Source organism: Typha angustifolia, chromosome 9, assembly GCF_048772165.1.
Source record: "Typha angustifolia cultivar Huaian chromosome 9, ASM4877216v1, whole genome shotgun sequence".
In the NCBI taxonomy this organism is placed as follows: domain Eukaryota; kingdom Viridiplantae; phylum Streptophyta; class Magnoliopsida; order Poales; family Typhaceae; genus Typha; species Typha angustifolia.
Genome location: NC_133247.1, coordinates 3,174,632 through 3,187,449, shown reverse-complemented (window position 1 = coordinate 3,187,449; position 12,818 = coordinate 3,174,632). Strand labels below are relative to the sequence as shown.

The following is a 12,818-nucleotide window of genomic DNA, read 5'->3' as shown; positions in this document are numbered from 1 at the left end:
TCTTTATTTTATGCCCCTGCTTCTCTTGCATCAGGAGCGTATGTGCTGTTATTGCAACACTGTAGATGGTGAATCGAGTTCATAGGGCTCAATCAACCTGATCACGGATTGTTTTGTTTGTTTGCTTGTTAGGGCTAACCAATAATCTTTTGCTGTTTGTAGTCTCAGCTCCTTTTGGAATAGGAATAGCCTTAATAAATTTCTTTATTTCTAGTAACTAAATAATAATTTCTCTTTTCCCTTATTCCATATAACTTTTAAAAATTAATTTAATAATAATTTAAAATTATTTATTTACTTCTAGATTAGACCACTTAATTATTACTACTCCTTTACATGTTATTAGGGGTATATTTGGTTTAAAATGTCATTAATTTTTTAATACATATTTGCTATTATATATTACTTTAATATTAAGTCATATTCAATATAATTATTATTTTTATACTTATATTTAATTAAATAATAAAATAATTTATATTTGGTATTAACTTTCTTCTTTAGTATTAAAATTTAGAATACTTTTTCTAGAATTAGGAGTGAACTGAGCCGAAGCTGGACTGAGTACATAAAAGCCATTTATTCTTCGTGATCTTCATAAACAGTTGATATATGCTCACTGCAGATCCCAGATGAATGAAATTATGAAGGCCGTATACTTTTGGCGTCAGTAGAGCAGGACGAGAAAGGAACCTTCCATCGTTTTCAGGGAATACTATTCCTAAATAGCAAGCGGATCGAGTAACACCAACTCCTAACAGCACGTGAGCGTGTACCTCGAGACGATTTAATCGTGTTGTTGTGCACGTGTTTTGGACCTCTTAACTTGTGGCCTATTTCCCATAAGTAGGCCACAGCCATGCATAAGAGTTCTTCCTACAGGGAGCAGAGGAACTTGGCGAATCATAGCTTAGATGGAGTTGAAATCCATTTTGGCGTCAAATTCGTCATATTTGTTTATTAGCTATTCCAGGACTAAACTGGAGTTAGGTAATCCCACTGCTTATTTTCCATTTCGCAGTGAGGCGAAAAGTCCCGTTTTGGCTTCTCACTGCTTGTTTGGAGGGGGAAGCATTACACCAAAGACGAAGCATTTGAGGGGATGGGGGACTGTTTACGGTTTTATGGGAAATGGTCTGGTTGAACAAGAAAGGAAGAAATTTTGTTCTCACTTCTTTGGTTCTAGAGCTAATGGCGTGCCTCAATTTGCCATGCGTGCGGACAATCAAGTATGTTCCATGACTAGTATAAACGTTGATTTTGTCATGTTATTCCCCTCGTTTCATTTTTTTTCTGGTTCAAGTTCTATTGCATAATGGAATTTATGTCCACCATTTTTAGGAAGAAGAATCCAAAACTGAAGAATCTGTAGCCGAAGATCATGACGATGAAGATGACAAGGAAGGTAAGAAGAGTTCAGATGAAGAAAGCAGTAGTGATGAAGAAGAATCAACGGAAGACGAAGACGAGGATGAAGATGGAGAAGATGATGAAGAGGAAGATGACGAAGAAGAAGATAAGAGAAAGAGAAGAGAATAAATTCCAATGCATCATGCAATTTAGAGCATACGTGCTTATGTGCTCTTCAATTTGAATCTTTTTGTCTGTCTGTGACTCTGCCGGTGTAGCTTGATAGCTCTTGCTGCGCTCTAGAACAAGGGAGCTATATAAACGTTTTACTTTAGATTATCAAATACCAATGCTTCATCATGTCGTCGAATAATATTTATCATAAAATCTCCATTGTATTCAAAATAAAATAACAAAAAACATTAAAAAAAACAATTTGTCCAAATTGGATGCTCATTATCATGAATGTTTTCGTGAGGCTCCTTTCTTTATATAGTTCTGAGGAATTCAAAGTAATCTCATTTCTTTACATGTAAACAGACGAAGCTGCCAAGAAATATAATTATCTTCCTCCATTAACCGAGCAAGGTGAAAGAAAAGTAGCACATACACAACAAGATAACTAACAAGTACATCAATATTAGAACATGCCAATAAGTATAATTATCACAAGAGTGTCATAGGAACATAGGACCACAAGATATATAGCAACACGATTAAACACTTCCCATACTATCTCACATCTCTAGCCTTTCTGGGGACTATTAATGCAGGCGGGAACTTATTCTCACAACCACTTAGAACTCGTTCTAATCCAAGCCGAGCGAAGATTATTACAAACATAGTAGAATGATCACATTACCATCATCTAACTTCACAGCAGCGATCTGATTAACGTCGGAAACTTCGCGGCTGCCGCGGCGTCTCTTCCTCATCCTTGAGCTTCACAACCGAGTACACGGCGGCGCCGAAGATGGCGCCTGCCGTCGGTGCAATGAGGTATAACCAAATATGGCTGTAGTTCCCTGCAGCCACCGCTGGCCCCAGAGTCCTCACTGGATTCATTGAACCTCCAGTCGATGGCCTGAGTAGACAAATCCATTGGTTATAGGGTTCTTTCCGCATATATATCATTTGAAAATTTCGTTTTCTTGTATTTAAACTCCTAAAATCACTTTTTTTTTTAATTTTTATTATTATCAACCAGCACTTAAAAGAAGTAGGAACCATTTTTTGTGTAGTTTAAAGGTAGAGGGTGAAATGTAAGTATATGAAAATGAAGGGTGCGAACTGTAAATTTAATCGATAATAATACTCACCCAGCAACAAGGATGTTAAGCATCACCGTCGCTCCGACCGCTATCCCTGCCAATTCCCCCACCTAAACAAACCATATATCGAAGTAATTAAACACCATTAGCCAAAACATTCAAATCAAGCCACGAAATAGTTAAGCGATCAAATAGCGAGGGAGGAAAATTACAGCTTTCGTGTCCGTGGCAACGGCAGTGACGACGAACAGCAGATTAAACGTGATGATGAACTCGGTGAAGAAGGCTTGAGTCGTAGTAACGGACGGAACGGTGACGCCGCCGGAGAGGAAGGGATGGAAGACTCCCTTGAGAGCGAAGGAGGCGCAAATGGAGGCGGAGATCTGGGCTAGTATGTAAGCGGGGACTTGGACCCAGGGAAAGTGGCGGAGCGCGGCGAAGGCGATGGTGATGGCAGGGTTGACGTGGGCGCCGGAGATGTGGCCGGTGGAGAGGATGACGATCATGATGGCGAGGCCGGCGCTCGCGGCGTTGCCGATGAGGGTCTCGACGCCGTTGTACTTCTGGTTGACGATCGGGGCGGCGGTGGCGAAGAAAATGAGGATGAAGGTGCCCACGAACTCTGCAGCGAGCTGCAGCCGTCATTGACATGATTAAGTAGAGTTTGAGAGATTTTGTATATGTAAAAGAAAATTACGAACATTATATTTTACACCCACTCTTTTGTGTGCTTTTTTTTAATAATTATTTTCACTCTATTTATTTCATTTTTATCTTTCTTATAGATTATTAACGCATAGTGTAATCATAAACTAGCCACTCGCCCCAGTTAGATAACCAAGTATGATGAAAAAATTCATCTAATATTAACTATAACATTCACGAGAAATTAAACCCTAAAACTCAGTCATAAATGGGTAGTACCGAACGATTGGGATATAATTTTTGGCTTTAGACACTACACGTTGACACATGAAGTTTCCCTTGTTATTTTAAAAAAGAGATAAATTAAATACCAAATATACTCCTCTATTAATAATTCAATACAGTTATCTTAAATCTTAAATCCTAAATTCTAAATAATATATGTCTTTTGTCATTCAACATATATAGTTAAGTTAGAATAAAACTTACTTGAGAATAAACTAAAAGAAAAAGAGCGTAGGATGTTTTGATAGACCAAACAAAGGATAAAATTTTAAATCCAATTCTAAAAACGCTCTAAAAAATAATGGAAAGAGTCAGTATGAATAGTTTAGGCATCTGTCGGCATTGTAGGGAAGCTCATTGCCCTCTAGTCCACTGTCAGAGGGAAAAGAAACTTATAAAACTATCCACTTTGATTAAAAGTTAGTCGCCTTTTTCCATCAGCCCCTTTTGATACTTCCTTTGAGGACACATGCAGTGAGACTTAAAACAGTTTCCAAGCCAATGCACTTGCTGAATAACTTGTCTCGGATCATAGCATTTCTCAACCTAGAAATCTATTCAAGAAAACATTCATATAAAATGCATGATACCCTTCTAACCATCCATAGAAAGTGCAGGATCCACTACAGGTCTGCCACATAGTGGGGGCAAAAAGTGGGGGATTGAATCATTGGAAAACAACTCCACTACCCTTTTTCTTCGTCGTCCAGGAAATGGACTCTGATGCAATCTAATCATAATCATCCCTTAAGCATAAATCTACGTCTGTGATTGGAGCCTATCATTTATCAATCACTTCGGCATTCTATCAAACAGTGGAGTGGCGACTTACTTCCAACTCAATTGATAGTTTCGAGACGACATGCCGGACGACACCTACCATCCATCCCCGACGGATGGAAACGATGCCAAGTCAACCATGAATTTGGACTCATCTCAAGCTTTCAATCTTTTCCATGTCAAATCTCTCGTGGTGTTTCAAGGACAGCCTGTCTATAGATTAGGCCACGAGATCGTGACATTTCTTTGTCGCCCCCAAGTTGCTAGACCCTTCTCAGTTTAATAATTTACGCTAAATAATGGGTTTATTTTGCATATATATATATATATATATATATATATATATATATATATATATATATATATATATATATATATAATACATCACTCTTTCGTTAAAACGTCGTTATATATCCAAAAAAAAAAACTATTTAAATATATATATATATATACCGTTTTTACATGTATATCCTTTAGAGTTAAGTAACCAATAAATTTAATAACTTAAATATAAATATGTAAACACTAATTTTAAGTAATTCTTTTAGTTCAGAACATATATTAAATTTAGAATGGCATAAAAAAATTAAGAGATTTAAAAAAATATATAAGGCAAAAAAACCTTTAAAATATATAGTTTAAGGTATTGGCAGATACTCAAATGACTTAAATGACACTACTTCTGATGAATAAATAAATAAATTTAAAGAGAAAGTGTATGGTTATTTCGTGATAAAAATATTCTGAAAAAAAAAGGATAACATGAGTTTAACTTAAACAGGTGATACTTTTTATTAAAAAATTTAAATTTTGCAACTCAGTCAAAAGCTCATGGAGAGTAGAAGAACAAAAGTATGTTTAATCTAACTAGTTTAGATAGAATTAATCAAGAAAAATCTACACTTAAGATGCTTGATTGCATGATCAAGAAAATAAGGATGGAATAAAATTAGAGCTTTATTATAAAGTAAAGGATGATACTTTAGTTATTATTTTATATCCGATCTCAAAAGTGTGATAAAATAAATCTGACTGTCCAATTAGACGAAATGAAGTAGAGTAAACTTACTATATTAATGGAGGTAGCATCATTAGAGTGTCAAGAAAGCATTGCAATAAAATAAGAATAGAATCAAATTATTAAGAACCAACCAAATAGCCAATTGAAATAATAAAGAAGAGTAAATTAGTTAGCTAGAGAGTAGCATCGTTCACGAACCCTAATTTTGTACCTTATCTTTTATACGACCTTCTTGATGGGCGGCAGAATCAAGCCAAAGTTTCCAAATATTCCAATTAACAACTTGACCAAACTACGTGTATATATATATATAATCAAAATAGATGGCTACTTAAACATATTACTAAATAAGGTCTAATTCATCATAGCTATAATGGAAACACTAAAAATACTAATCAGTTCAGTGTTTTCACTGTCAGATTTTGTTTTTCCTTAACTATTGAAAGACTAAATTAAAGAGATTTATATATATATATATAACGCTAATTAATTTAATGTTCTAGGATCAAACAAAAATGTTGAACTGATCAGTATTTTTGTCTAGAGAAAAATACTAATCAGTTCAATATTTTTATTAGGATTATAATTAATTACACCGAATTTAATAATAAGTTTGAGGGGTAGTTGATTTGGGTACAAAAAATTTAAAACAAGGCTAGTTTGGTCCAAAACTCTCCAATTCTTGCCCTTCTTCAATATTATATATAAATAGTAACACTTGATGTCATCCATGAGTAATATATAAGAAGATTAATGATCAGTTGCCATTTCACTAAAATACAAACATTAACCACATCAAATAGCCCACCTCACAATTATAATGTATTTATTTTGTACATTTTTGTCTCAGTTTGATTAATTTTTGAATTAGTCCTTCACACCCGTCACTCTAACTGTTCATGATAACATATAAGATTAATATCTAGTCATATTTAGCAGTGGATTAGGTTTATCATACCATGCGATAGACTTCAGTTGAATTATATCTTGATATTTATATCAATGTGATGTATAGATATTTATAAGTCTAAGGCATACTAAATGGTTACTCATCAGTTGAATTGCTCTCCAATTTAAAAGAAATTAAATGAAATGCGTAGAAAATCTTAGAGCTAATTCAAGCTAATCTATGCAAGCTAATGCATCATACATACATCCAATAGTTTTGACTCTATCTAAAAAACTATACAAAAATCATAGATTATTATTATTTTTAATTAATATATTTAAATGCTCTCGTTGACTAGAGCATTTAAAGCCGATAAGAGATGTTCAAAATTCGAGTCTGGGTAATATCACCGATTATACTTCCACGAAGCTTGTAACAACCAAGTCAAGATCTGAAGTGTTTTAAAGTATAAAGTTTATGTTAAAAGTAAGAGACATTTACTCTTATAACACCTTACCTTTTCATCTATTTATAGTTTATATTCTATATATCCATTTGTTTAACCAAATATATGCACACAAAAAAAAAGAAAAAGAGAGGTTATGTTAGGCTTAACATTAGCATCATTTAGGTAGGTATGAATATTCCATCCATTATAAATAATTATTTCTCAAAATATCAAAACTGCTGCTCTTATCTTCTTGTTTCTTCTTTCCTTTTGTTTTAAGCAACAACGTTGCTCATCTTATCCTCCAACCTATATTTAAGGATAGTTTAATAATTTTTTTAGTATAATTAAGTTAATATAGAAGTGTGCTTAAGTTTAATTATAGGTAATATTGTATATGACAAATAGGTGAAAAGCCAGGGCGTCAAATGCAAAGTTTCTAGTTAAAATTATTTTATTAAAAGGCCCAAATGGGCACATGCATCATGCATGGGCATCTATATCTAAAAGCATGATGATAGAAGTGCTAACTAACAAAAATAAAATAAAATTACTAAGATGCTAAGCATAGAAATTATTTGAAGAAAAAAAAACATTGATTAATACTCGCATCATACTGCATGGCTAATAATGGAATCTAATCACGTTAAATTATATGCTTACCTTCCGAGTCAGAGAGACGTCAGGCCTGGGCAGGTCAGTGAAGCACGTCTGAGGAGACGCCCAGGACTCCAACGGCAAGCATTTGTTGCACCTCGGCATCGACTTCCTCTCATAAGACAACGAGTCAACTCGGGCCACCGAGAAGAGCGGCGCCCCCGGCGTGCCAGGCGTCGCCGGTGCCGAGATCGGCGGGGTTCCGTTCTCCAACTCCGCCATTGTCCAAAGATAGCAGCAACTTAACTTTCAACCTTTTCTTTTTCTTTGTTTTGGGACTTGGTAATTAAGGTGGGAAGAAAATTACATGATTTTTTTTTGGGTTTTTATAAAGGTATTGCTATAAGAATGGTAGAGATGAGTCCAGGATTGGACTACTAGATGTCTAGATTCTTTTAAGGATTCATATTGGCAGAATTTTTAAATTTTTTTTTTGGTTTTTGGGTGGGTTTGATGATAGGAAGATGGATACAAAGTTACATGATCTAGGAGTTTTTATAAATGTATTTCTAAGGAATAAGGAAGGGAAGAACAGCCAGTCTCACAATACTAGAAACACAAAGATAGCTACTAATCTCTTTTTAGAATCATAGGATTTTTTTTTTAAAGGATTTTTGGTTGTGAGTAAGGATCAGTGGAGTAAAAATTACATAATTGGGAGGTTTTTTTTCAAGGTTTAGTTAAGGAATGGGAGGAAAAGTATCCAGCTTTCACAAACCTAAGAACTCAAAATGGAACCTCTAAAAGGATGAGAAGTGTACAAAGAGCTCAAACCTATGAATCAAAAGAAAGCCTCCATTGCCTGAGCACTTGAACACAGCTTACCGATTTAGAGAGATCTTCCAAAGAGAAAGGAGAAGAGGGCAATTTGGAGATGGAAAGTGAGTAATGAGGCATAGAGAAATTGGAGATGGAAGGAGGGAATTTATAGGGATAAGTGGGTAGAGAGATGTTAATGAGTTGTCACAGCTAGTACCAATGCAACTGCCCTGAAATAATTCACATAAAATATTGAAAAACTTTATTACGGCAATGCCCTCGGGATTATAAACAAATACCCTTTCTTGGTTGCCGTGGAAGTGGGCTTAATATACGGCGGGCATCGTTTGGAAGTCGTACTCTAGCTTTGATGAAACCGGAAAGTGAGTTCTATCTATGTGTGTGTCTGATCGAGTCTCACTATCTTTTTCTCTCTCTCTCTTTTATTTTCTTATAAAAAGCTAAAACCATCTAACTTCTTAGATTTTGACTAGTTCCACTTCTGATAAAAGAAAGAAAGTGACATTTTCTAATTTTTGTATACACTGTATGACATCATTTTGCACTTTCTAGCATTAGTGAACACTATTTAGTTATGACTGTTTACTAGAAGTGAATTGAATGTTGTAGGTCACGGGAGGTGGTGTTGGGTTAAGAAGGGGTAGTTTAGAAATTTCGGTCGTCGGTGGAGAGAACTCAAAGCAGTGATCTCAAATAATGTGATGGAATCAAGCCAGATGCAATGGAGTTCTCCCATTTTAACCTCCAATTACTTAAAAGAATGTTGATGCTGTTGATGGGTTGTGGGTAAAATCTCAATTTTACAGGAGGGCAGATGGCATTTCACACCCCCATAATTTTTATGAACCTAAAATTCGCACCTTCCCTTTGATTTCTCTTTTTACTAAAGATTGAAGATTTCATAGTCTTAGGTATCACGGGATAATGCTTATACAACTGCTAAATGTGTATAGTTTAGGTCCGTTGCTGTCTGACATATAATATATCTTAGGAGTCTAATCATGATTACTCACCAATGACATTGTGGAATTAATATCTTATAATTCCTTATTTATTTCACTGCCAAGAAGGAGCACATTAAAGTGGATTCCCTTCGTCCCAGAAGTTCTTGTTTCGGCTAACAACAGCAATCCACCACCAAACACATAAAAGAGTTTTGGGTGGCATGCAGAGTGCTTGGTCAAGGCCTATCCTTTTTATTCTCTCACAAGAATCAATGCCAGAATAGAATACTATTCTCCTCATTAGTGGAAGCATCCTTCTGCCCTCACTTCATATACAAATTCTCACATCATCTCATTTAGTCTATCAAATGATTCATGCTCTCTTCTCTCTCTCTCTCTCTCTCTCTCTCTCTAATCTTTTATTCCACTTTCTTTGAACTCCGCATGGCCTTAGCTGTCCCATCGTGGGTGAGTCTTAGACAAAGGAATTTTCTTTTTCCTCCCTCATTTAAACTTTAATCATACCCTTAAACGCTAGCTTTATCATTTCCTAGGTGTATAATTTTACTCCAATCTTTACGTCTTCTTCGCATCATTCTTTGATAAAAGTAATAAGCCTGAAGAATTAACATGCTCCATGGTACGGTGATATGCTTTCTTTAGTTAATTTGATTCCATTCTTACCACAATCAAACAAACAAAGCTCTTCTTTTATGGGGGGAGATCATCCTGCTCTACTGGATTCATCTCAGCAAACAACTCAGAGTGGCACGTTTAATCGATTCTTTTCTTGTCTTAGGCTTACTAAATTATCACTTTGGATTGAAGCATTAAAAAAATTAGAACCATCCAAGTACCAAGGAGTGTTATGTTTAGGTGAACTCGAATAGATTCGCAGTTGTCCCCATTAAGAACCTTATTTTAGTTGCCCCTTATGCTTTACGACATTATTCAAGCCAACCTCTATATGCATCTATGAAGATATATATAATGGTAAATAATTTGATGAGTTCTAAGTTTTCAAAAGCAAGAAGGAGCATGTAACATGGCAGAAGAATGATATGTCACAAGGTATTCAGATGGTCAGGTGTTGAAATCTCTCTCTCTCTCTCTCTCTCTCTCTCTCTCTCTCTCTCTCTCTCTATAGAGCTTTCTTTCTTAGTGCCTTAAGTTCAATTGCACTCCTTTATACTCTTGCCTCTGTTGGAGAGCAGTGGTACCACTACAAAAGGTGGACCTTGTGCCTTTGTGTGAGATCTTGGTGTCACTAAGCTAATACCTTTTCTTGTATTCAACCTGAGGATGAGATCTTCTGGCACTGCAGGCCTACCACTTTGCATCACTCTGCTTCGGCAATTGTTGAAGGCCCCTCCAGCACTAGCCTTTGCTTATTGATTAGCTTAATTCCATTACATGCATCAACCCAACTACTCCAAAGAACTCTAGAAAGGAAAAAAAAAAAAAATTAGTCACCTCCAAGAGCGTTTCTTTTTTAAGGGGAAGGCAGTGGACAAATGGTTTCGTTAATCCAAACAAGTAGGCAAATGGTTTTGTTAATCCAAACAACCGATACATCAATTATAATTTGATATACATAATGAGAGAGGAGTAGGGCGACAATCCTTTGACATAAGACTCACATTTGATTATAGACAATGCGACAAAGAAAAACAAAATATCAAGTTCAATAATAAATATTATATAATAAAGGAAATACAGCTATGATAAATTCCCATGTGCAAAGGTCTTAAGTCACACAACTCAAAAAACCCACAAAAAGTGGGAGAAAATAGAATCACCAATTGATGCCAATGAAATGCCTTTCTCACCTATAATGAAGCAAGGAAGAGAGAAAATAAGATCCAAATGATACACATAAAAGAGAGAAATAAGCACATACACCAAAACATGAGCGAGTGAGTTGGCGACAAGCTGATCCAAATCACTTCATTGTAGTTATAGACAAAGCAAGGTCAGGGAGGAGAGAGGGGTAAAGCCAATAGAAAAGAGGAGGCACTCTCGAACCCTAGTAGAGCTAAGATTTATCTTACGTGCTCACTTGATGCTACATATATTCTCTAACAAATCTTTTGTTTACTTATATATTTCTATAAGATTAATATGTATGCATATATATCTCAACACACTTTGTTTTTATATAGATGCCCTTCAAAAGTTAGAAAGAGCCAAAAAATACTCTTAATTTTGTCTTCAAATATTCCTTTTAGAGTCCTTTAAATTATTAATTTTTTTACTTATAGTCATTAAAAAAGCAATTTAAATTGTTCTCACATAAAAAAAAAGATTAAAAAAAAACACAACATTTTTTAATGCCTTTATGACACCCTGGCGCCTGCCCCTCTCGTGTCACGTGAGTGTAAGATCGTAGAAATTTCGTACTAAGCTTAGGAGATATGTTATTAGTGAAAAAAGGAGTTAAAATCTCATTAAGATTGATTTAATTAAGTGGTCACCGGAATAATTCCTTCTGCGGTACACATGCACATGAGAGTTGCAGTGTGCTGAAGAAGGTTGTGTTGTGGTCTCTTTATTTGCCTCGGATCTCTCTTTCTCTCTCTCTCTCTCTCTCTCTCCTTATATATATATATATTATAACATCTATGCACTTGTTTTGAGCTTGTTGACTTCTACTCAAGGCAATGATGTGGGAAACATAAAGTCTGTGAGGATTAATTGAACAAAATGATGTTATATTTTAGTACTTCAATTTTTTTTTCCAGTGGAATATTTCTAGACGGTTCGACAAACATATAAATTTCAGTGACTACTATTGAAACGACATAATGCTTTACAAAAGTCAACTTTATGATTGCGAAATATGATCCACCTGTTCTTTCCTGTCACTTGTCCTTAGGTTTTTCTTTTGGAATTTTTTTTAAAAAATTTCTCTTGATTTGTGTTGTTTTCAATTTTTATGTTCAGAATATAAAAACAAATATTTGAAATTGCAAAATACTCAAAATACTTGAATATGTAATGGGTGGAGAAAGAGTTTGCATATTTATGACATATTGTGTATTTTCTTATGTGATCTTAGTATTGATATATTATTCTTAGAGTAATTTTGATATTATGTAAAGTTCTAGACATGCTATTATATAATTATTATTCTAGAAAATGATTTATTAAATCACTTTTCAAGACAGTAATTTACGTTGCTTATACCATGCAGACATTATAACTACTGTAATAATTTAGTGAATAGTTTGAAAGTTATACTAAAAAGATTAAAGGAAAATTTATCAGATAGAAGAGGCTAACCCTTTCCAAAGTATACCTATATAAAAATATAATAAAAATTTTATCAAATGTAAGGGAAATCAAATCGATGACTTATAATTTCTTGGACTTTCTATACATACATATATATATATATATTGGCTTATAATTTCTCATGCTCTATGTAATCACATGTGCTTGTGGGTCCAAATAAACAAGCATAATGGGCCCAACTTTAGCAAGCTCATCATTTATCATAGTTAGCAGGCCCAACATAGTTACGGGCTGGATTATGAAATCCATCATGGCCCAAGAATCCATATGGCCCAACAGGAAAGGCCCACCCGCATCAGATTCTTCGAAGGCCGCTTTATCGCTCTTCTAGAGGTGATCAGCCGGCATGGTCCGCCTGAGCCTGACTCGAGCTCGGGTTCTCCGGTTCAGCGCTCGCTCAAAATGATAATTGATGATACGAGCAAGGTCTTTGCCTGCCCAGCCCGTCAAACCA

General features: G+C 35.1%; 2 protein-coding genes across 2 annotated transcripts; one reads left to right on the top strand and one right to left on the bottom strand.

Annotated features, from left to right (window-relative positions):
• The first annotated feature begins 885 nt into the window (after positions 1–885).
• On the top strand, positions 886–1,828 carry LOC140767217 (uncharacterized). The gene is made up of 2 exons (XM_073107057.1): positions 886–1,229; positions 1,342–1,828. Exons 1-2 carry the CDS (start codon positions 915–917, stop codon positions 1,537–1,539), a joined length of 513 nt encoding a protein of 170 aa, XP_072963158.1. The 5' UTR covers positions 886–914; the 3' UTR covers positions 1,540–1,828.
• Positions 1,829–1,969: 141 nt separating this feature from the next.
• On the bottom strand, positions 1,970–8,234 carry LOC140767216 (aquaporin NIP3-1). The gene is made up of 4 exons (XM_073107056.1): positions 7,353–8,234; positions 2,834–3,253; positions 2,670–2,731; positions 1,970–2,434 (listed from the first exon to the last, which is right to left on the bottom strand). The coding sequence occupies exons 1-4, from the start codon at positions 7,566–7,568 to the stop codon at positions 2,242–2,244; spliced, it is 891 nt and encodes a 296-aa protein (XP_072963157.1). The 5' UTR covers positions 7,569–8,234; the 3' UTR covers positions 1,970–2,241.
• Positions 8,235–12,818: the final 4,584 nt, after the last annotated feature.

What these genes read in the sequence shown, in the direction of transcription:
- LOC140767217 (XM_073107057.1), top strand. Translation starts at nt 915, where the DNA reads ATGGAGTTGAAATCCATTTTGGCGTCAAATTCGTCATATTTGTTTATT. An exon ending in CCATGCGTGCGGACAATCAA is followed by an intron (nt 1,230 to 1,341) that starts GTATGTTCCATG and finishes CACCATTTTTAG; the next exon opens with GAAGAAGAATCCAAAACTGA.
- LOC140767216 (XM_073107056.1), bottom strand. Translation starts at nt 7,568, where the DNA reads ATGGCGGAGTTGGAGAACGGAACCCCGCCGATCTCGGCACCGGCGACG. An exon ending in ACGTCTCTCTGACTCGGAAG is followed by an intron (nt 3,254 to 7,352) that starts GTAAGCATATAA and finishes TGACGGCTGCAG; the next exon opens with CTCGCTGCAGAGTTCGTGGG. An exon ending in TTGCCACGGACACGAAAGCT is followed by an intron (nt 2,732 to 2,833) that starts GTAATTTTCCTC and finishes TGGTTTGTTTAG; the next exon opens with GTGGGGGAATTGGCAGGGAT.